The sequence below is a fragment of the Osmerus eperlanus genome, chromosome 6 (genome assembly GCF_963692335.1).
Source record: "Osmerus eperlanus chromosome 6, fOsmEpe2.1, whole genome shotgun sequence".
Classification (NCBI taxonomy): Eukaryota; Metazoa; Chordata; class Actinopteri; order Osmeriformes; family Osmeridae; genus Osmerus; species Osmerus eperlanus.
The window spans coordinates 15,016,484-15,040,567 of NC_085023.1; the positions used below are offsets into that span (position 1 = coordinate 15,016,484).

The 24,084-nt window shown below is 42.9% G+C and overlaps 1 protein-coding gene across 1 annotated transcript; it reads right to left on the reverse strand.

Annotated features, from left to right (window-relative positions):
- Nucleotides 1-47: 47 nt before the first annotated feature.
- Nucleotides 48-22,485, reverse strand: LOC134022351 (E3 ubiquitin-protein ligase NEURL1-like). Its single transcript, XM_062463812.1, has 6 exons — nt 22,279-22,485; nt 18,832-19,073; nt 17,936-18,257; nt 7,692-8,432; nt 3,557-3,736; nt 48-3,165 (listed from the first exon to the last, which is right to left on the reverse strand). Exons 1-6 carry the CDS (start codon nt 22,310-22,312, stop codon nt 2,921-2,923), a joined length of 1,764 nt encoding a protein of 587 aa, XP_062319796.1. The 5' UTR covers nt 22,313-22,485; the 3' UTR covers nt 48-2,920.
- Nucleotides 22,486-24,084: the final 1,599 nt, after the last annotated feature.

The following is a 24,084-nucleotide window of genomic DNA, read 5'->3' on the forward strand; positions in this document are numbered from 1 at the left end:
TTCTCCCAATGTCATAAGAAGAAGTCCAGATAAATCCTAACTTTGACCACATCATAAAACTTTATTGAAAGTCACATCCATCTGACTCACACAGTGAACATAATTGCAATTCAGAAATTCATAGTAATCAACCACTGAGTGGTGTTTTGTGTACTGTAAGCAATCACATAGCTAATGGTCCTTACAAGTTTTCTAGTAGCTTTTTTGCAGGCTTAGATTTGACTGGACTCTCAATATTTTGTCCCAATTTGACTATTAAAACTGTGGTGAAACATTTTCCATAATGCCACTCTTCATATTAATTTACTGATCAGCATTCAGCACATTACAATAATAGGCTGTAAAACTGAATCAACTGCAGAAGAAACAAAATCAAAAAGTGTTCAGATTCAACTTTTTATCTGATGAAACACTGTAATAATAATTTCTAATAAGAAGTCAAATAAAAACAAATGCAGTGCCGTACAAATTGTTGCCACCTCAGTGACAATACAACGTACAAAACATTTACAAATATCATCAGACATACATTGAAATACTGAAAACAAAACTGTGATAATTCATTACAATAGAATAGACTTGACAAAATAAATATATTTCATATTACACTGTAGAGTAGCATCAGTATTTTAACCATATTATCTTTAGTATATTCTCAAGTCAAAGTATGTCTAATTTGGTCTGACAAATAAAACCTCACCAGTAGAAAAGAAAAAGCAGAACACGTCCAAAGCGCAGTAAAATTCCAGTATTATGTAATGCAGTTACATACTGTAGGGGGCAAGGGTTAGTTGGACAGTTTATAACAACAGCACTGAATAACTTCATACAGTTATATTATGCACATTAAATTGTTGGCTTTAAATTGAAGTGTATGACCAAACAAAATTCACTTTACAAAGCAGCCTCTGACATTGTACTAGTGGGAGGGTGAAGAAGGAGAGGTCTGACCCTGAACATCAATCATACTGGACATTAACCCCACAGTGGGGTATCTGAGCTTGTTTCAAGGCACAACAAACACTACTCCTACATTATACTCTAATCCAAATAAGAGAGGGAGAAGGATGAGATGAGTTTGAACACCATGGACAAATGTGCCACATCAGATTCACCACCATTCAGAATATCACTGTGTTTCTCAAACCTGAACAATGGCTTGTTTTACCTGCAGTAACCTCTAACATATATATGACCTTGTTTTCCATTACGCAAAGTTGTGAAAATGTGCTTACGAGACAAAAAGCTGCATTTAGGAATTTTAATTGAAAAGTCTAAAGCTCACAAACAACAATGCAACCATAACCAGCTAGATACAGATAACCTTGTGCCATGGCTAACACATTTGAATACACAAATTAGTTTGTCGTTGTGCAAACACTGTATGAGCACATCTGACAATATGTTTGGGTGGGTGTTCTCTGTCTCGCCTTTCCTTTACAAAACTAATACTGAACACGTCTTTACAAAAACACAGAAGCACATGTCCTTGCTAATCAAATAACTGGCTAAGAAAACCTTAGGGTAGCAAACATTTAAACTTCATTGCTCTGAGAAATACCAAACAGACCTGTGGGATAATAGAAGATTCTAGGCTGGTTCATCTCATAATGACAATGGTTCAATATACAATAAGGCATTTAAGAAATGATATTCCACATAAATATGGATGCATTTTACCCTAGACATTTTTGTCCTCATCGCAACCATAAAACAGACTGGTAGCCGGCCACATTTGTTAGGGAGAGTGTCAGGACGTTGGATGTACAACAGTCGAGCCTTCAGAGAGTCGTGATGTATCTCTGCCGTGGCTCTGAGTGAACGGTTTCTGTGCGCTGGAGGCTGTGCAGACGCTGAGCCAAGGTGCCTCTCATCTGGGGCTCATCTCTCTCCGTATGCATGCAACATCCTCTTTCCCTCTCCCCCTCATTGATTTACATCCACTTTCTTTGTGACCTTCTATGGTGACTCCATTCACACCTTCTTCTTCTTCTTCTCTCTCTCTCTCTCTCTCTCTCTCTCTCTCTCTCTCTCTCTCTCTCTCTCTCTCTCTCTCTCTCTCTCTCTCTCTCTCTCTCTCTCTACCTCTCTCTCTCTCTCTCTACCTCTCTCTACCCTCAAGAGTTCCAGTGAATTGTCCCACACCTTCTTCTTCTTCTTCTTCTTCTCTCTCTCTCTCTCTCTCTCTCTCTCTCTCTCTCTCTCTCTCTCTCTCTCTCTCTCTCTCTCTCTCTCTCTCTCTCTGCACCACGCTATTGTTCATAGACTGGGGAGAGACAGGAGGCATGTGGGTGGGTTTATAATGAAACAAGACCCCTACGGAATCAACTTCCTGTGGGTTTGCACTGGTGGAAAAACCCAAACACTCATTGTCAAAATAAATTCCAGCACCATTTGTGCTCTCTTATGCAACACTCAGGGTACACTTGCTTCCGTCCAATCATGGTGTGACTACTTTAATCCCAACAGTTGGTTTATTTTTCCTAGAGTCTCATGATAGTGGCATACCTGAATAACCTCCATAGTGCGGTAAAAACAACAAACGTTTTCAAAAGCTGACTACCAACAGTTCTGATATACAGTATATATTCATACACATGAAAGTCCAAGTTCCTCATCTTCTGTCATTTTGAATTGTAGAGTTGTTTGTCCTGAAAACAGGTATGGTCCTTGCTTTCAGGACAGCAACAGATCCTAAGCAAACAAGGCCATTCATATGGCTTGTATTTCTCTCCTCCCTTTAGCATTGTTAGCATGTGTACAGCATGTGTGCTGTATGTCTGTGGAGAACCTCACCCCCCCTGGAGTGTCTGCGGGATGTTCTGATGGCCCCGCAAGTTAACCGTGTCACGACGTAAGACATGTCTATGAAGGTCTTTGACAAAACCTACACGAGTGCAGAGTTTGGCTCCGCCTCCGTTTACGTGCTCCTGTAGGTCTTTATGATGTCTTTGATTGTCCTCCTGCAGATGGGGCAGCAAGCGTTGGCCATCTTCTTGAGCTTGAGGCCACAGGCGTAGCAAAGACACATGTGACCGCAGGCATACAGCACAGTGTCCACCATGTTCTCATAGCAGATGGTGCACTCGTCACTCCACGACCCTGAGCACGATGGGAAGGTAGGGGATTCTGGGTGGCTGGAAAAGGGAGAGCTGGGAGTCGTACCTGTTGGAGAGGTTAGATCATTAGTCGTTCCATATATACAGTGCCTTTCAAGGACATCCTGGTAACAGCATACACAACTGTACACAATGTAACAGCAGTAATGGTATACTATTTACTTGCAAAAAATGAATCCATTAACAGTAAAAAATGTTGCCTTTCATGGTTATTGTATGTACACTTTATAGACACATTATTTTCCCAAACAGAGGAAGATAGAGAGGAGAAAGGGGAGAGGGATCATGGGACTATACTGTAAATATAGACTTTTGTTAGAGTTGATGTACAGAAAGAAGCACGACAGTATGAAGAAGGTCAATTACGATACATAATAGAACCAATGACAGATAGAAAGAGAAATGAGAGAGGGCTGGAAAAAAAGGAAATATGTCACCTGTAGAGCTGCTGAAGGGGGGAGGGTAGCTGGCGTTGAGGTTGGTGTTGAGGTTGATGTTGAGGTGCGTGTTGAGGTTGGGCTCAGAGCTGCCACTGCACATGAGGGTGGGGGTGTTGGGAGTGCAGGACGGAGAGCTGGGGACAGAGGGCCCTCTGAGATCCGTGTGTAGGGACGTCCCTGGGAAGAAATGGTGCAAAGTCAAATGCCATCCTGGTGAAAATGGCTTCTCTCGGTTGAGTCGATTTCAATCACTAAACCGGATTTCAATCGACGCTGACAATGAGCAGAACCTATGTGCCACGTCAGTGCCTGTGTGAGAACGTGCACGAGGGGCCGTGCAGACCTGCACACACACACATGCTGACTGGAGATGTGTGTACGTGGTGTGTGTGGGAGTCTGTGAGTGAGTCAGACACTGACTGTCCCTGTGGGCAGGAAGCAGTCTCAGCTTGGTTGCCGTGTCTGTTCTGTACCATTCCCTTTCTGCTCCCAGCACTCAACCTCACGTTGGCATAGGTCTTCATACTGGCAGCTCCCTTCAGGACAATAGCTGTGTCTATTCCAAATACACAGACCTAGTATGTCTGGTTGGCACTCGACAGTTCTATTGACAGTGTCCTTCAACTGTCGATTGTAAATCAGCAAGGAAACTGTCAGTTGCCTGGCGTAACAGGTCTCTTATGTGGCCAATGGATAAACACTTTAGATACAGCCAAACAAATGAGACATGATTTCCCCATTTGATTCAGTACCCTCTACCTCCATATCTCGCTGTAAGGACTTGACTGATTTCACTAAGATTAAAAGCAAACAGATAGTCAAACTAGAAAGAAAATCCATTTGAGACACATTCTCATAAACCCTATAGCTATGACAAGAATGTACACAAGCTGATGTGTACTGTAACAGGCACTAGTGCTATAGAGAGGAGCCAGTATTCCTCCCTGTAACTAGACCACCCTAACAGGTGATCTCTCAGTTTCAATCTACATAAACAACCCTTGTTAGTCTTTTCAAACTGAGCTTCATATGGTGGCCAGGTTTCTGCCTGAAAAACTGAACTGGGTATTGGAGAATGGGAGGAGGAGAGGGAGAGCAGGGTCAGGTATTGCTATCTAAACCTTTTTAATGGTTAACTATGCAATCTTTTACACACATTCAGACACCCGTTCAATGCAGACCCTTCATTCGATGCGGGTAAGGGTCGGAGGCAATCCATCTCTCACTTGTCATCGTTTGCATCCTCTCTCAGAACAAGACACAGAGGGCTCAACCATGTTCCCGCCCTCATCTTAAGAAAGTGACAAATGGGTATGCTACGCACATTTTATACTTTGCCACATGTTCAGCTATACACCAAATTCTTCTAATTTTGCTAGCGTAAGACGTCACGTGTCTGGAGTCTTTGCGGTTCCTTGTTCACAGCCACAACAGACTCCTACAGTGTTGATAATAGAACTTTACACCCTTAACATGACCTCTGAGTCTTTCTTCACAGCTGTTAGTAAACATCCTGGTCACCTCTAAAAGTAGATCAGATGCCCTTCATGTCTATTCATAACCCCTTTCATCTGAGCCAGCTTTCACATTTGACCATCATACGAATGGCCTCGTGGCCCTTTCATCTGGAATGGGCAGCCTGTGAATGTGTTTGGGTATGCAAGCAGAGCGGGAGGTCTGTGTGTGGAACCAGATAAATCCACAGTGGTTATGTAGTCTATGCATGCCGGCTTTCACCACATACTTATCTACATGAGGGATCTGTGCCTATGTAATGGACTCTTTTTTTGGTGACCACATCGTTATTGAAGAGATTTATAGCATTTCACCACACAAATGCACATGCAAACAGATTCACAGACAGAACCATTCAGATATGCACAGGTATACAAAAGGGCTCCGGTTTTATTAGTGTCTGTAGACTCAATCATGTTTGGTTCTACTAAGATATTCAAAATGACTGAATAAAAATGAAAGACATTACAGACTGGATGACCCAGAAATATTCGAGGAACTCCCATCTGGTCTATTTCACAACCACAACAACACCCGCCACTAAAAACTGCCACTTTCCGAGGTGGCTACATGTTTCCACGGCAACGAACAGTGTGCCGGTAGCAAGTGGGTGGAATGGGACGTCACGAATGTGCTCCCCACAGCTATGGCGGCTAACAAGGCGCGCTCGCTCCCTCCTCAGTGTCTCTAGGTGACTAGGAGATAGACAGAGAGAGAGAGGAGACAGAGGGTGAGAAAGAGAGAATGAGGGAGAGGGTGAGAGAACGAGAGAGAGAGAACACGAGGAAGGGAGGCCTGCCGTTAGAGGGACATGGCGTGGGTGGCAAACCCGATGTCTGAAGACTGCAATTATATTGTAATAATGCAGATGGAGGGCAACATAAGCAGCAGCTAGATCCAGCATCCCACTCCTGATAGATGATGCTAGCTGGCTGGCTGCTCTGGGCCCACGCAGGCCAGAAATAACCTCCTCAGCCCTCAGCCCCAGTCTGACACACCACTGGAGAAGAGAAGAGAGAACAGGTTATGGCAAAGAAAGGGGAACACGAAATTTAATAACAACTAATCGTAGCCCAAAATCTTTTATTGATCAGATATTAGGAAATATTTCGTTTCTCTTTGATCCAGTATTTTGAAAGGATTCAAACGGATTGAGTCAGAATCCTCCTCATTAACAAGTTGGCCAGAACACAAAGCCAGGCTGGGAGAACAGGGTATTCAAACCCGGCCTGATGACAAATCAACGGAGCTTGTTAACAAACTCAAGAGCACTCACATCTGTGCTTACAGGCTGCAGGCTGCATCACAGCCAGTTCAGATCGGAGTGATAAATTGCAGAATAAGACTCCATCAAATGGATGGCTCTACAAACAGGGTGACTTTGAGACAAACCAGACACCGTGCCTGGTGCCACTGAATCACGAAATATACATCATCTATGTTCGTTACTTTGTTTCAATCTGTAAACAGTCATTTCAATTCAGTACAATTCAGTTTGTAGTGGAGAATCTCCAGCAAAAATAACCTCTTCTCCTGTTCTCTGGGTGTGGTGAATAGCAAGGCTGCTTACAATACACTTCCACTCTTGAATCAAGTGAAATACTGTAGCAGAATCACTGAAAAGCCAAGTGAAATGAAATACGACTTAAGCCTCCATATCTTGTCATTAATTCCAGCACCCTGGGCTGTCAGACGTTATTTATGGCATGTTATGATTCGGGTAATTCATCATGCGGGGGTCCTGAAGCCCCTCATCTGCCCCCCGGTCTATAGGCCTGGCACTACAAAAACAGTGGGAGATGGCTTCAGTCAGTCCTACTGTACGTTTAAGTTCTCAAGACATAATGGCCTGCCATTCGCTGTGCTAGACTGCGCATCATCTGTTAAGTCTAAACTGGGGACAACTCGCAGCTACTGTTTGGGTGAGATGTGGTTTGACTAACAGTAACGTGTTCAACAGCATTTGGTTCAGTGCCATTCCATGTTCCATAATTCACATATGCCTCCTCATAGTCCTAATCCTATCAATCCATACAATTCCACAGTCCATTTTATTTGAATACCAATAAGTGGCCCTGTGGGAAATTTCCATTTGTTAAAGTCACATTCAATCCTAAATGATACTAAATCGAGAAACTGAGAGCAAGTGAAGATTGAGCACTTGCCTTCATTATTAAACTGTGGGTGGAGAAGAGAAGTGCCAAGAGAGATGTGCAGCTCAGAACAGAGGGAGAGGAAAACTATTTCATGACTTGGCTATGCAGGAATTCAACCTCGGCAGGTTATTCAAGGATCAGGCTCTGCAGTAATTAATTCTTAATGGAAAAAGCCACTTTGAACTGGGAGGTTAGTGCTTTCTAAAGTCAATTTCATAGAAACCTGACATAGAGATCAAAGATGAATTTGAACGGTTTCAAAATGTCCATTAGCAAGGCACATTTTTGTTCACCTAGCATTAATGTCAAGATTTCAAATTCAAATCTGTGTTAATCTAATGAGAGGCTAGATTTGTGAGAGAAAAGTATTATTATACTACAATAATATACTTTCAATTATTATAGAATTTTTTTAAATGAGTCAAACTTACAAAGATACAGGCATAGAGAATTTCACTCACCTAGGATCCTGAGTTGTGTGAGGACTCCATGAAGGCCAAAGAACATCCAGAGAGGTCTGGAGTTGTCCACACACACCTGCATCCCTGCGTTGACCCCATTCTGGCTGAGCAGGACTTCCCCCTCACTGTTCACCACGAAGCCCAGGATGTCCCCACTGTGCAGGGGTGCTGCGACCCGGCACACGGCCCAGAACTCCTTCCTGTCCACCAGGGCCTCGGGGTTGTAGGGCAGGTCACTGGGCCGCAGACAGCCTGGGTCACATGACGTCACGCCGTAAGACAGGGAGCCCTGGCGCACGGCCGACCCCGCCTTGGTCACCTTGACGAACACGCTCTCGCCAGGGCGGGGCGGGCGGCTGGTGAACACCAGCGTCCTCTCCCCCTCGCCACTCCTGGGCTCCAGACGCACCGCCGTGTGCTCGTCGGGCAGCGCGGCGTGAGCGCCGTGGAGCGGGTGGAAGTGCAGGTCGCTGTCCAGCAGGGGGGGCAGGAGAGAGCACTGCTGGGAGTTCTGGGAGTTCTGGGGGACGTGGCAGGAGGAGGTGGAGGAGTGGAGGGGGTGAAGGCGTTCCTCCGACCCGGCCTCCTCCTCCTCCTCCTGCAGCTCCTGCTGCTGCTGCAGGCTGAGGTCGCACAGGCTGATGGAGAGGCGGTGGTCATCGGGGTCCCGGCGTAGCGAGGTGCGGTGGGCGGGGGTGAAGGAGCGAGGGTGGAGGCAGTCCAGAGGAACCATCTCACTGTCTGTAGACAAGACAGAGTTAAGCTCTTTAACGTGTGTTTTCCTATAAAGGATATTTTGATCAAATATTGGGATATATATCATGAAGCGTAGCACCGCTACTTTGGAGTATGTGCATTTGCATATTTTTCCTCACTAAGAGAAAACATTTAGCGCCCAGAGATAAACAAATACCTACAGTACATGTTGGTGTGTTCCCTAGTTGATGTGTTAATGGGCGGACATTGCTGGGGGGCAAACACCATATCACTATAAAGATAACCGCTTCATGTACCAGCCACAACATGCATGATTCAGCTGAAGCCATCATAATGTCCGTGAAGCGCAACTGATATCTGAGAGCTACAGTTGTAAGCGCTAGAGTCTACTCATCCCAGCTGTCCACTCACTACAGCTGAACCACACCTAAGCACGGTGAACTTGGATTCCACCCTGTATAGCCATCCATTCCCAGCTCACCAACTCTGTCGTAGAGAACCAAACTCCTCGTATCCACACACACAGTCTCGATGGAATGTTATGAAGGAATGCACCCGCAATTAGAGACCGGGATCTGGAACGTGGATTTTGTAAAATGTACTATATGAAAAGCCTGTGGTTAATAATATTTTATTGGAGCCCTCGCTCATTTGCAATGACTAATCAAGCCACAATAGCCTCATTATTCTTTTCAAAGAGAGGCACATGTCAACTCTAAACAAGTTGAAACCATGTGAAGCTAGAGGTCTATACTTCACATCCCATACAGCGGCCACAACTAAATTCCCGCTATATAAGTACTGTAATGTGCCTCACCTTCAAAAAGTATCTGTATGTGTCTAGGTGTTAAAGGCATGGTCCTTTCCGGTCACTGAGAAGAAAATACATTTTTAAAACACCGCAAATATCAGCTTTCCTTTGGCCGTGCCACAACTCAATAAATCACCTGCTGCGGTCTAATTTAGCTTGCTGTTGAATGTAATCCAAACAGCAGTTCATAGATAGAGAAAGCCAGCCAGCCAGTCTGTCCAGGCCGAGGCCCAGGCTTGGGTGGTAGCGACAAACTGAGGTGCATCATAGCATGCTTTGGGAATCAGCTGCCAAAATTAACTTGGCCCTCCAAACGTTGACTAAAATTAGCCCCATTGGACATGTGAGAGGAGTGCGAGGTAGTGGCCAGGGGTTGACTGAATGACAGAATGGCTCGGAGTCACTTCATGGATTTGGAAGGATGAATAAATGGAAGCGTACTTCCAGAGAGTACACATTTCCTTTCTCATGCTTATTATTCTGCCTAACCAATTGGGCAGTACTATACATACACAAAACTACTTCACAGGCTCGGCCATTTTATGATGTCAAATGGTATGTTCTTGTGTAGGTGACTATGCTTAGCAGGCATTTGCTGCTTGATTGAGTGTCCATCCGCCTCATCTCTCTCCCTTAGGAGAGAGAGAAGCTCTGCCACCTCAACCCTTTATCATGCATGGCCAGCACATCTCCGGTCCCAGATAAACTGCTTGACCCTAATTACTTCCCTTAGTCAAGAGTGCCCACAAACAACCACCAGGGTCAGAGAAGTAGCTGCCTTATCTACTTCAAGGCAAACTTAGCTGAAATTGTTTGCGAGATAAAACGAAGCCTAAAGATAATGTTGCCTGTGCAGCCTCCTGCCTCACACACGCAGGCTCCTCAGTCGTCTTCAGTATACAGTACGTCTGGTACATTAGCTGTGCCAACAGTGCAGTATTATACAGTAGCTGTTGGAGTGTGTTGGAGGTCATGATACCTTCCTGTTTCCTGTTTGATTAAAATGGAAATGAAGGGGTAACAGGTACACGATGCACTGGAGCATGTCACAATAATGAGATCCATCCTGCCAACTCTCATCTATTACTGGGTTTCAGTGCAAGAGTTTGTCTGTGCGTGCAAGCAAGAGATGCAAACAATTGTTTTTATTACATCCTAGAGCATCACTAACTGCTTCCACTGTCTCAGTTTCTATCTCCTCAGCCTGGGTGCTTTGGGTAAAATCCCTTGTCGCTGTTTGATATTTATATTAATATCATTCCAATGGCACATTTACCACGGCAAAATGGAAAAATTCTGTCTTGGCTCAAACTAAGGCTGTTTTATTGCAGCTGACACTAAGCCAAGTGTGATTAACATGGGAGCTGAGGGTTTCGAGTTGGGTTCCTCTCAGATGGAGTGCTTTGTGTTTCACTGGCTCCCCTCATTAAAGTGTCAATCATACACAGACAGGTGCAGGCTTGCATCATTTGTCCTCTGATGTTGGTTTGAAGCTATTGTGTCGGAAAATGAAGCGCGGCATTCATTGTGGTCTTTGGTTTTTACTGATTCATTTGGCCACACTTAAAATAGGGCTTTATAAGAATAATGGTGATTAGACTCAACTTAACATTTTAAAGTGCAAGTCCTTGAAGTTCTTGAATGGGAAGAGAACATTTTAATCCCATTTTCAATAACGTCAGAAAACAATGGCAATGATTAAGTGTGTGAATTCCTTATGTGAGTCTCTGAATAGCTGTTTAAGGTACAGTACACAGCATAGCCAGTTCTATTAACAATTAAACAAACTAAGCATTTCTGTGAGCCATCAAACACTGATTGAGCTTTTGGGTTTCAGTCACTGTTTGTCAGTATTGACGGACAACTAGTGAGTCCTAAAAGTCAGTCCAGGATTATTAACCATATATAACTATGTCTGGAGGGGGCTTTTGGGAGAGGTGAGGTGCCCCTTAGCTGACAGAAGCATGACCAACCAAGTGGAGTGAGGAAATGGAAACTGAGAGACTCAGTCGCCACAAACTAGTTAGACCAGTTGAGGACTGAAATGTGAAACTCTGGAAAAGATATGGAGGTAGAACTTAGAACTTGTTTCAGTCAATACATGTCCTACTCTGTCTGAATTGACATCCAAGGTGGACTTTAATCTTAAAACAGGCTTGGAAAATTTATATTTTTCCAGGTGTCTGTAGCTTATGTACAGTAGTTCTGTTTGTTGTACAATTAAGTCCAGGTAGAATGATCAGTTGGAGGGAGTAAAGTAATAATAATTTTGAGTTTAAAGTTTAATAAGCATTTTTCTCATTCACTTGGATGGATCTACTCAGGCTGTACTCAAACAAGCTAGTCCTGTCTCTCAAACTCAAAACAAGAACAAGAACAAGCAAAATCCAGATGATTCCTGACCCCTGTATTTCTTCATCACTGCCATGCAAAATATGGATCTGAATGAGTCTCAGTATTACTTAGTGGGAGAGTTTTGCAGGTATCCTTTTTTAGTCTTCCAAAAACGCCAGAGTGGAGCCTTGCGTGCAGCTGGGAGCAGCCTGAGACTGCTTGATTCATTCCTTAGCATAGTCTAACTGGATTAGGGGGCTTTCGGGAGTTTTAGCGAGAGTGTGGCTGCAACCTCCACAAGGTCAGTGTTCCCTAGTGTTAGGTGTCTGTGTGTGTGCGTGTGAGCGGTGGGATTTGCCATAAGTATGCATGGCTAGAGGGCCTCGGCGCTGTCCAGAGTGAGTGAGGTCATCCATCAAGAGAGAAAGAGAGAAAGGGGTGAAGGAAGGGGGGGGAAGGGGGGAGGGGGCTCTCGGTCCCAAAAAGGAGATAAAGGGGCTTTTGCTTATCAAGAGAAAAAAAGGAAGGGCCCTTGGGAGAATCCACATCGATGAGCTTTTAAGGAGTGGTATCCTAGCTTAGATAGTGGCAGGAGGGTGGGACTGTATGTGGGGGGGTGTGTGGGGGGGTGTGCGTGTGTTTGTAAATGTTTGCATCATGGAAAGGGTGTGGAAGGGGATTGGAAGGGTAGATGCTTGGTATTGACATGTATGTACATGCCGTCTAGGTCTATTTGAATGAACTCCGATACTCCAATATACCAAAAGTAACAGGAGATACGTAGCGCTTTTGCGAGACCAAGTTGAAATTCTTTGGTTGGGTGCCAGAGGCTTCCTCTAGAAAGAGTTGCAGGTTGATACATTGCTGCTTGAAAATAAAGGGTGCACTTTAGGATGACACAAGGGAACAGTGAATGTCCCATCTATTATACTGGATTTATTTAGGCCTAAAATGTTTTGGGTTAAGGGTGAAGGGTTTTGATATTTTCAATGGATAAATGTTTCTTCAACTTTTCGTACATGTTTGATCGTTCCTATTTGAATTTGAACATTGGATATTTATGCTGTATTGTATGGGCTATGTCTATTTGCATAACCCTTTTTACGGGCTTCGTAGCTTTCTACAAGTAATGGCTTCAACTGGCTCTTGTTGTTAAAAATGTTCAGGGATAGATAATGTTTCCTTAATTACAGTCTCATCTCATGTAATGGCCAAGAAGAGACACGGATGAACCCCAGAGAAAGCTGGAACCTTCTCGAGGTCTCTATGATACTGGATTCTCTGGCCATGTGAAAGTGATTAGGTTCTCTCTGAAGGCTTCTCTCTGTATAGGCAGAGCCCCCCAGATTCTGACCTGACAGAATCCATTACTATTTCCATTATGATTTCACTGCAAATCTGGTCGATTCCATCCGGACTTGAGGAGCAACAGCCTGCCTGGAGACATTTATTTTTGTTTAACAAATCAAATACATTTGAAGCGCTGAGGTCATTTGAAAAAGAGCTCTCTCTCAAATACGCATACTCTATTGTAGCTCACGTATATAAATGGATTGCAAATAAAGTTGAAGGAGAAACATTCTTTCCAAATTTGTAACTGTAAAATTTACTTTAATCCAAGTTAGATGAAAGTACTATTTATTTCATGCTTTGTTATATGGCAATGATTATACCAAAATTGTCCCTTAATCCTTGGGATATCACCTTTAGTATTCATCATTTCCAAACATCCACAAACCTAACTTTCTCAAACCTTCATAAGAACCTTACCAAAGAAGGTAACGATGCAGAACTTTATAAACATCAGCAACCTGCAAGTTCTTTTTCCCAAAATCCAAATGCAACTCTAATCATGTTTAAATGTCCAATCACTGAGACAGACAGCATTTGTCCATGATGAATGACTGTGATCAGTAGGCTCAGGCAAAACAGGAGAGAAAGAGGGAATATACAAAGAAAGGAGTGGGGTAGTGAGAGAGAGTGCAGGGCAGTATGATTCATGATTTCAACCTGATTCTGCCACAAAACTCCTGCTCAGTGAATTAGCAAAATGTTTATATTATGTAGACACTTAACATCCCGTCCACCTCTCCCTCTCTTGGACAACTGGCTAGACTTTGAACAGATGAGTATGCACATTGTTAGTTCCTCTCTAAACTACAGTTTTATTACTTTTGGACGATACTCTCTCTGTCCCAATAATTAGAAGTATTAGTACAGATTCGTCTCACCGAAAATTAGTCACAAACCTCACGAACTTCCATCAATCATCACCCTGTTCCAAGTCCTGTTCCAATCCACTAAGCTTAGTTGTTCCAGCCAATGAACAGTACACTGCACACTACACATCATTTATCAGAATAAATACATGAAAATATTTGTATTGAATTTAGTTTAATGGCTTAAGTGTTGCTGGAATATGCTCAGTCGAATGGTACTGTATTGCTAATGCTTCAAGAAACTATTTTGTCTCACCCTTGCAGAACAGACCAGCTTAGTCTAACTCGGTATGGCTGGCTGGCTTACGGGCTGGTTGGTTGACTGCTGTAACTTGATTGTACCTATCGGATCTTTTGTGATTTAAAGCTATTTATATTCTCTGATTAAGACCATCTGCAGCCATTAATAACATCCCTAGTGATGACATGTGAAAGAAAGAAAATCCTGTGTCTGCAAATGCTTACAAAACTAAACACAAAAAGATAGAGCTACATAATAGCAACCAGCCGAGCTCCAAAATGTATTTTTGCATTAAAACAGCTTTTTGTAAAAGTGCATCCATAAAACTGATTAAATCTGATCAAAAGTTTGTATGATGTGAGGGCCCTTGTCTCAGCATTTCCCTTCAATGCCTCTGAAAATCTGGCCACTATTTTTGAATCCTCACTGATGACTACAGGGACAGATGTTAGCTATCCTTAGCTTCAGGCCTCACTTACACTTTGTCAGTGATAGTGACTCATTTTACTTCAGTAAACAAACTTATTTCTCTCAGCGACCCACTTTCATCAAAAGAAACATATTCACTGATGAACAAAGTGCAATATTTACCCTGTAAGCAAGCTAGCATACCTGTGACCCACTGATATCACAAAGACTCATTGGTTCATCCAAAAAGTGTGTATGCTTAGACCACAATCATCTCAAACATTCTGTTTCATCTTGAGAAACAGATGACTCATTCAGTGACATGAATTTGGTTTTGGTTCCCATACACCTCCCTAGAAAAGCAGCTACTTTATCTAAAACAAGAAGGGGGACTTTTTGAAAATATTTTTAGACAGCAACATTTGTTTAGACAGCAGTTACTGTTGCCTTCAATATAACAATACCTGTGATAAGCAACCATAAAAACAAAACAAAAGCACCAACTTATTATTGTAAGGAAATAGCCATTTGTTCCCCCTCTTTTCCTTCTGAAAGCACATAGCTATGTATACTATTGCTCGCAGGAACATTCTGAATAGATATGTCATTCAAGCAAATACTGTACAATGTGCTGAACGAGCTTTGAAATACCCATTCTGTATGAAACATAATGTAATGTATGACAGGAAACCTTTTCCAAGTCTTTCTAAAGGTCTTTTGATGTGTTCCTGCATGGTGCCTTGAGCCAGGAGGTCTGTACCATGCAACAAGCATACTTACTCTGCCTGTATTGATATCTGTGCTAGTAGGACGAGTGTGATGATGTAACAGATCTTTCTTAAAATTGCATGGGCAGCATTGTTGGTCTGGACTGCCCCCTCCCCCCCACCCCCCAAGGCTCAGTTTGATTCCAGCAGATTCATTTAGCTGCCCTCGTTATGCAACAGCATCTCAGCTTTCAAGCAGTCTCACCAGTCTGTGGCTCACCTCTGACTCCCTGCATGGGTGGCTAGCTACTGAGATCTGCTTCCTTGGTAGCAGCTTAGACAGGGAACAACAGTGTGCCTGAAACCTCCTCGAGGGGCCTGAACGAGACCCTTTCAAAGCAAGTGCAACTGCACAAGCACCGTTACTAACATAAAAAAACAAGGTCGAAGGAAAGCTTATGAGTGCATTAAGGGAACAAATGGTGAGTGTTTGGTGAAAATGAATGTGACATGCTTCAACAATGTGACATATATCAGCGTTTGTATTTTTAATGTTTTGGCGGTATCAAATGAGTTTAACCTTTAAGTATTTTCATTCCGAATCGTCATCTTTATCCCCTTATACAACATAACCCTGCATTTGCCCATTTCTCCAAACATCAGTCAAATCCCTCTATCATCAGGAAGGATATTCATTTTTAGAACAGCGTGGTTTCCTAAGGCCTGGTGCTGCACTGAAGAACTGCAGTGGTTACACTAACGTGCCCTGACATGTGATCAGGGACACTTGAAAAATCAATCCATCAAATAGGAGAGGCAGAGTAGCCACCTATTCAGAGACAGGACATGAGCAGCTACAGCCTCGCACCAACACTGGGCCCTTTCCTGAGAGACGGCTGAGATGGTTGGTTGAAGCTCAGTTAAAGGCAAGGAGTTAAAGATGCGGTGTTTAAGTCACTGACATGGCATGGTGCAGGCATTGGTTCTGTGTGGGGATGTGGGGAGTAGAACTAGTCTGAGGATGATCACGATTATTTCGATCATCTCAAATGATGTCATCGCTTACTCGGAACACTGTGTGTCGCAATCATAACAATGAAGCCACCCGATGACTACGATACTCGGTTCTTATTCATCACCATGTTCGTATGTGCTGACTTTTCAATTGTTTTCCATGTTACTTCAAAAACCCAATCAAGGTCATCTGTCTGGTCAAGTTTAAAGCAGTGTTTGTTCACTAACTTCACTCCATATGGTCCCTGAAGAAAACAACTTCGATTGGACTGAAAAAAAAACCTGCATTGCAGATTTCATGATAGGTTGACCCAAAACAGGTGAAATTTGTCCACATTTACCAGCTGTCGTTGCGTTAATGTCAGCCCTTAGTGTAAGCATCATTAACTACAGAAATGTTCTCTCCCCTTCCCTCCTGCCCCGTTAAAGGAAATTGAGCACATGCACCAGTTCACCAGGGCAGCCTTTGATGTGGCCGTCCATATTTCAGGAACTAAGTGCTTCTTGAACTGCCGCCAACTGCCGGGGCAGTACTAGGCCTTTGAGATATACCATGCTCTTGACTGGTGACGTTCTCAGGCTATACAGGAGGCCTGATAGTGAAGTGACCCTTCAGTTGATGCAGGACTAAGACTCCTCTGCTTTATTGGGGAGGGGACTGTGTTCACACTGAAGAACTGGAATGTACTTGTGACCTACAGGCACAATGTATTCAATTGAGGCCAATCCCTCATCACACCCTGAAAGTAGCATCACGCCTTCAATAACTTGAAAAATGTGTTAATTTCTCTAAATAAATCTGGTCATACGAGGCTAATCATGCAAATGTATAGTTACAACACCCTGGAGGTGAGCTAATGCTGAGAACCAAGATCTTCAACCAGGACCAAAACCCTAATCCTCACCCAACATTCCACGGGCTGTCACGTCTGGGAAAACTGCCTCAGTCTCCTTGTACGCTGACATAATCTCACCCCAAGTCTGTCGAGGAACCAGAGCTCTGTGCCATGTCATCGCAGCTCGCTGCCATAAAGCCAGTGAACTCCAGATAGTGGCACTCTGGTGCTGGATAGCACACGGCCAATAAGGAGATAGCACGCGGCTTGTGTCAGCCAGCGCCATCAGAAATAAGGTTAAATGGCACTATCTAGACAATAGGAGCCTCTTCTATTTTTATTAACAGTGATGACAGCATTCCTGCTTGTAGAGAGGGGGAGTCAATTCTTGGAAACGATTGACTAAATGTTGATTGAGGTATTAAAGGCCTTGGAGAAAATCTCCTACAATGTACTTCAGGTTTGTTCAGCTTTTTTCACTAAACAAAAGTCATTGTTCAGCACATACCAGTTTGTCATTTAGCTGGTTGAAACTCCTTTCAACGGTCAACTCAATCTCAATCAACTAAACACAAAACAATCTTAAACCAGTATTTGAAGTCTGGGTGGGAAAAATGCCCTTAACTACATCAACTTGTTTGAGGTAAAAACAGGATGGTTTACTTTGGTCCTGACATTCCCAAATTCCTCTTTTGTGGAATTCATTTGATTCTGGCAACTCTGCACACAATCTTATCTGTCAGATTCTTTTTTTTTCCATTGGACTAATTTGATGTGGGAGACCTTGTGTGTGGGAACCTTTATGCCGTACTGCATCGGTAACAGGACACTCTAAACACAATTTACTGACTAGACTGTGATTCAATGGGTTGGACTTCACTCAGCCCTTCCTATCAGGTGTTCTGCAGTGCATTATATAAAGAACCTCCACAAGCTTCCCCCCTTCCACTAACTCACCCAGAAGCTGGACCCCTCTTGTCAGGCCGTAGACATCGATGAGGGCCCAGAGGGGCTCAGAGGCATGGACCCCGCTGAAGAACAACATGGGGCTGGAGTCGTTGATCCGGTAGAACACCCGGCCCTTCTTGTCTACCCAGAAGGAGAGAATGTTGCCCTCGTTGGAGAGCTCCTCAGGCAGGGCCTTCGCCCAGAAGCCTGACTGGGAGACCAGATCAGGGCAGGCGTACTTGGGAAGATTGTCTGGATTGATCCTGGATGGGTCTTTGGAGGTGAAGCCCAGACGCAGAGCACCACTCCAGCAGCATTGCTTCTTTGTGATCTGTAGAGTAACAATGTGTTCAGGTGATTGTACTGTAGTTCAAAGACAGCTAATACATCATGTATGTATTATTTGTGTCAATCAGCAGTCAACAGAAAAGTATGTAGTTTCTTAATTGTTCCAACCTATAACAGAGCATTGTAATGGGGAATTGTAATACAATATAAAAAGAGAACGACAAATTCTTGTGAACATAAGTTGAATGTAGTAAATAAACAACAACCAAAATAACAAGAGAATCTATTTTTGTCTTGGTTTATCTAATTTGAAACAACTATTTGTATTGCATTTGCTGTTCGAGATAACAGTATGGCTCACATGGTAATGTTTGTCCCGCTCTTTTCCTTTTGAGACAGAGATGGATTGATAGGTGGAGTGGAAACTTAGGATAAGACTCTGTGGCCCACACAGGAGTAAGGGCATAAGAGGACAGATGGCAGAAACCGAGAAGGAAGAATAAGTACGTGCGGGAGAGAGAGAGAGAGAGAGAGAGAGAGAGAGAGAGAGAGAGAGAGAGAGAGAGAGCAACCCCCTCATCTGGAATAGGATTTTCCCCCAGTCATGGTTCACATACCTTCAGCCTAACCTGCTCGTACACGGCGATGGGCCGGTTACTGAAAGTAATGGCGTTGCAGAAGCTGCCCTGCCTCTTCACTGTCCTCTGGGCCAGGTCCATGATGATCTGAGATCCCTTGGCACTGGGGTGGAAAAGCAAGGGGAAGGAGGCCAGGCTGCCACACTGAGGCAGAGGCAGGCAGCGCTTGGGCTTGTGATGGCATCGATGGGAGGTGGTCGGGAATGGCCCACCCAGAGAATCTGGAGGATCAATATGGGGGCCGACAATTAATTCAGAGTAGATATCTATCCAGGAGGGATGTTTTACATGGTCTGGTATCTTAATTAAACACCAGAATGAAAGAACCTTCTCCATATCACCTGTTGTATGCAATGAGCACAAAGGTATGAATTCATGGAATGTTAATATCATAAGACGCCATATAGATAAGATCCATCTCATCAACTAATCATTCCTGTGGCGCATTTAAACATATTTAAATGGGATTCTGTTTCACAAATTCAGCGAGGAGTGAAAGCTAAATTGAAAATGGGTCTATTAGTCATCTAGATTTTCTCCTTGGATGAGAAAATATAAGGATAAGAGCTGTTCTCTTGGTGCCCAGAGAGAATTGTGCAGCTGTGAGAAACTAATTCAAAATGAGGTAATTTCAGTAATTGGTAATCTCCTGTAATAACACCATTCATTTTTTTGTTATTCTACATTCAGCCAAGTTGGCGCTGTTTTGTAAGCCCCAGGTTTATCTACATTACAAAACAAATCTTCAGAGCATTAGTAAGCAGCAACTTAGACACTTCATGAGAAGGTGGGAGCAGTACCTTGTAGATGAACTCACCAAAATGCCTTCAGTAAGCCTAAATCTCTAGATAAATTTTTAGTTGACAATTGTTCTTGGGTTGTAGACAGTATAACAAGTCTGTATGGACTGTCACAGTAAATCTGATGGCTATTCAGTGTGCCTGTCCATAACCATTCGGCAATGTGAGTATCATGAGTGACATTCAGTTTCCTCTCATAAATCTGTCAGCCTAACTTCATTACCAGTGACACAAAATAGGCTTTTCACATGTCTGGCTTTTTGTTCCAGTCTGATAAGACTGGCTCAGAGTCAGTATGAGCACTAAATCAACAGTTACTCCCCTAGGTTAACCTAATCTCCCTTCCATCCATTTACTGCCTTGCATCTTTCTTCAAAGCATTATAATAATGCCAAGGACACCGGCATAGAGGTATTTCTTTGATCATTTCAACAAATAACAATCAAGTCTACATTCAAGGCTTTGTATTGCTGAAGGATTACCTTGGAAATTCCAGAGAAGTGTGCACGTCATGCCTCCCATGATTGTGTGTGTGTGTGCTTGTGTGTGTGTGTGCTTGTGTGTGTGTGTCTGTGTACGTAGGTGTGTAATCTAGACATATGTCCTTAGGAACCAAGTTATTCTTGCTCATCTCCTGTTGAACTCTGAGGGTCAAGAGCTGTTCAGTGTACCCAGGAAACAAATCAATTAGGCTGCTGACTGGTCACAACACGCATACAAATTCCAACAACTCAGGCCATTACAATGTATAATTTTAAGCTCCAAGCCAAATCATTTTAATCATCCATTAATCAAATTCAAATATGCATAAGATCAATTTAAAATTTGATGAGTACATTTGATTGGGCGACAATATAAGAATGTTCTAGAAGAAAAGACGTACTAGTCCCCCTGTTGCCAATAGCAATGGCTGAGGAAAAGTACAGAGCATTTGTACAGTGGTGCCTCACATGCTTTTTGTCTGTGGCCCTGAAAAACAATGTTGAATGACTGTGTATGAAGTCATAACAGACACAGTTACCATACTGTATTCATGATGTCATATCATATGTGATGTCTTGACGGAAACAGAAAAGCAGTGTATTGTATTCAACCACTGACCTAGCGCAGGATGATGCAGACCATGTTGAAACTTGGAAAAACAAACACTTTGTGTTGGGACATAGCCCTCTTGGGAGAAGCCCACATAGAATAATACCAGGATTTCTGCGACTATTAAAAATTCCAAATGATTATCCCTTTTCAAAACACAGGAATCACAGGGAACAAGGTCAATGTACGTATACCACTGTTAATGTATGCCTGTGTGTCTGACCTGATAATGGTGTCAGGTTTAACATTCAGCAGAGTTTTGCCATGATAAATAAAGCTCACACACACACACACACACAAGGCTTCTGGAGTCATTGATTGGTCAGGAGTCAGAACAAACAAAAACATCAGTGGGAACACAGAAACCAGGACATGGGCTCTGGATAGATCTGGGACTTTCTATACCCTCATCTCACTGAACAGGCATCAATTTAGCGTGATGCATCCTACATAGAAGTCTTAATGGGGATTAATATTCATATGCAAGGTGCTGGTGGCTCTTGGATGTGTTGTTGAGGCTCACAGATGGAGTCCTGGAGACCCCAGGGCAGGTGTGTCTGTAGGGCAACACTGGGAGGTACAGGTGGTGGTGGCAGAACTGAATTCAAACTAGCTTTGGTTTTAACTCGCTGGTGGTTATTGTAGTACCTCTGTGTAACCACTGGGGAAACTACGCAGGGGTGTGCCCGAGAAGATCAACATATTGTAATAATATGAAAATGCTTATGAAAATGATTATAATATATTAATATTCATGCTCAAAAATAAGTTTCGTACTAAGTATGCTATTGCTTTAATACAGTGTACCAATAATGAATCACGACCTACAAAAAATGCATTACAAACAACTGACTTTGTTGGTTCCAGTATGATCCTTTTAAATTGGATTTGGCATTGAAGGGCTATGGTCAAATTAGGATAAATTTATTATTCATAAGGTAAATTAAATAGAACATTTACATTCTATATGCCTAAATCTGAAGGAAACGAACGCACACTACTTTGTTATAAAGCGGCCAAATCTAAATTGCCAATCTATCAGTCTATCAAAGCAACGATTATTTGCGTGTTTATCAACGAGTGTTCAAAATATTACATTAAACATAAGAGTTTTGTCATACTCAAGACAAATTCAGCTCAGATCAACACATTCCAGTTATACATTATGAGCAACTTCACTGTTATTTGCTCAAATAGATATGATACAATCAACGATGTGTCAGGTCCAAACGGACCCAAAACCTTTTTCGACTGCAATAAAAAAAAGCAAAATGTATAACACACTAATTAGCCTGCTACATTTTCAATCTGCATTTAAGATACTTTATTCTTTGCATTACATTTTGCTTCCTGGTGCTTACACTGCAAGAAGGTAGCTTAAACAATGCTTTCGTCCCACACAATTTCCTGATATTTATACATTGCCTAAAACATGTTTATAGACTACTGTAAATTAAAATCGATTTAATTTGGGGATTGTTGGTAGAATACTTGTAGGTTATCGAAAATCTGTCTTTAATCTCAAAATCCTTACCGTACAAGGTATTCCTGGTTATCTGACCTCCCATTATCGTATTCAAGGTGAATTCTTCTTAACAAGCTTTACAGTCGATAGATATTCACAAGGAAACGTGTTTCATTGCTGTCAACATAATTTCCTTCTGTACGTTCATAGAAGTCCCGATGCCGTTTAGCAACAGCGAATCGTGAGTGGCCAGGCTCATTCACATTGCATACTACAGTAGCAGTAGACACACGGGTCCGCACACTGAAATCACACGAACATTTACATAAAGATGGTGGAGGTGGGGCTTCCACCTAAATGATGAACACAAAATATACTGAATGTCAATGAACTACGAATGATAACCACGACGTTTCCTCTGAGTTAATTGAGTTATTAGGCAGAGCAAGATTAATTTCATGCCTGAAGCTGAAGGAGTGAAGGTCCTTACATTTGCTGCTACAGTACATGTATGCTCGGCTTTTAAATACCTGTCGTTGGTAGGTTTTTAACTTAAACGTTTTTAATCAAAAGGGGCATATCTTTCTTTACAATGGTGATCATTTGAAATGCACTGCAAACTAGTTGCCAAAGTGACAGCTGATTAATTTTGAAAGATGTAACACGAAAAAAACAGAGTGCTGTTCGCCAGGTGTCTGCCATACATCGAGGGGTGATGTTACCACTGGCAGGTACCTAAACTTAAAGTGACTCACACACTGCCCCAGCTTCAGAATCAATGATGTTGTCAGCATGACAAACATTAAAGCATGCTTCTTAATTGTGGCATAGTTTCTTCCAAACGAATCAGAAACTATTTCTCAGATAAAGGGAAGTTTGTATTTCTTTGACTGGTCTGCAGACTGCCTGGGTCGACTGTAGCTGTGCCAAATTGGAATCACAGCTAAGGCTGCCAATGGGCGCCTCTCAGAATCATAGTTGTCGCCTCAGCCTTTGCGTAACACAAGGTGCAAGCCAATTCTGAGAGATACTGTAGCTTGGCTACCAGTGGGGGCATTGTGTGAAGTCACATTGCTTAATAGGCAAGTGTTTTATGGTAACAGTCTTGGCACAAGAAGGGGATTCAAATAGGATAGCAGAGTTTTTGTTGCATAGACCCCCGTGGCTTCAACATTCATTGATAATGGAGTGTGACAGGCCACCTGACCAGTGGTCTTTACAGTTATTAAACTGATTTAGTGTTTCTGATAAGGATGGGGATATTTTCCTGGGGTAATTCCACAAACGTTAGAGCACAAAGATGGGACCAGCTTTACCATCTGCTTGAATCAGTGAACAAAACAAAGTCCGTAGTCTTTGAGATGATTCAAAAGACATCGATAGAAAAAAAGAGAACGATGATGGATGGCATGTCACAATGAAACAAATGCTATCCACCTGGTAGACTGTACAGACATATACAGTGCATTATTGACAAATAGTGTCTGCATTAATAGTTGATATCATACTATAAATATCAGTGTGTGAATATGAAAATGTCTTTCTTGGTGAGAGCAGCACTATTTGGACTCCTAGGTATCCACATCTTTCTTATTTGAGGGTAAGACTCTCCTCTCAGGTTGTATATACATCGTGTACAGTCTGGCCTGACGGACAGGTCTCCCTACAGAGGGGTGTTTTTTGAGCAGGAGCTGCCCTGGCAGCAGCTGCTTAGCCTGGTTGGGTGAGTTGGCATGGGGCCTCCCTGGGACATCTTGACAGCTTGGTTTGAGGTCGTCGTACGCCTGTTCTCTCCTGGAGTGTCCACAGGGAAATAAAAAGACCATTCAGCCAAGAGCTTGGATCCCAGTCCCGTGGCCATGTGTAAAACATTAC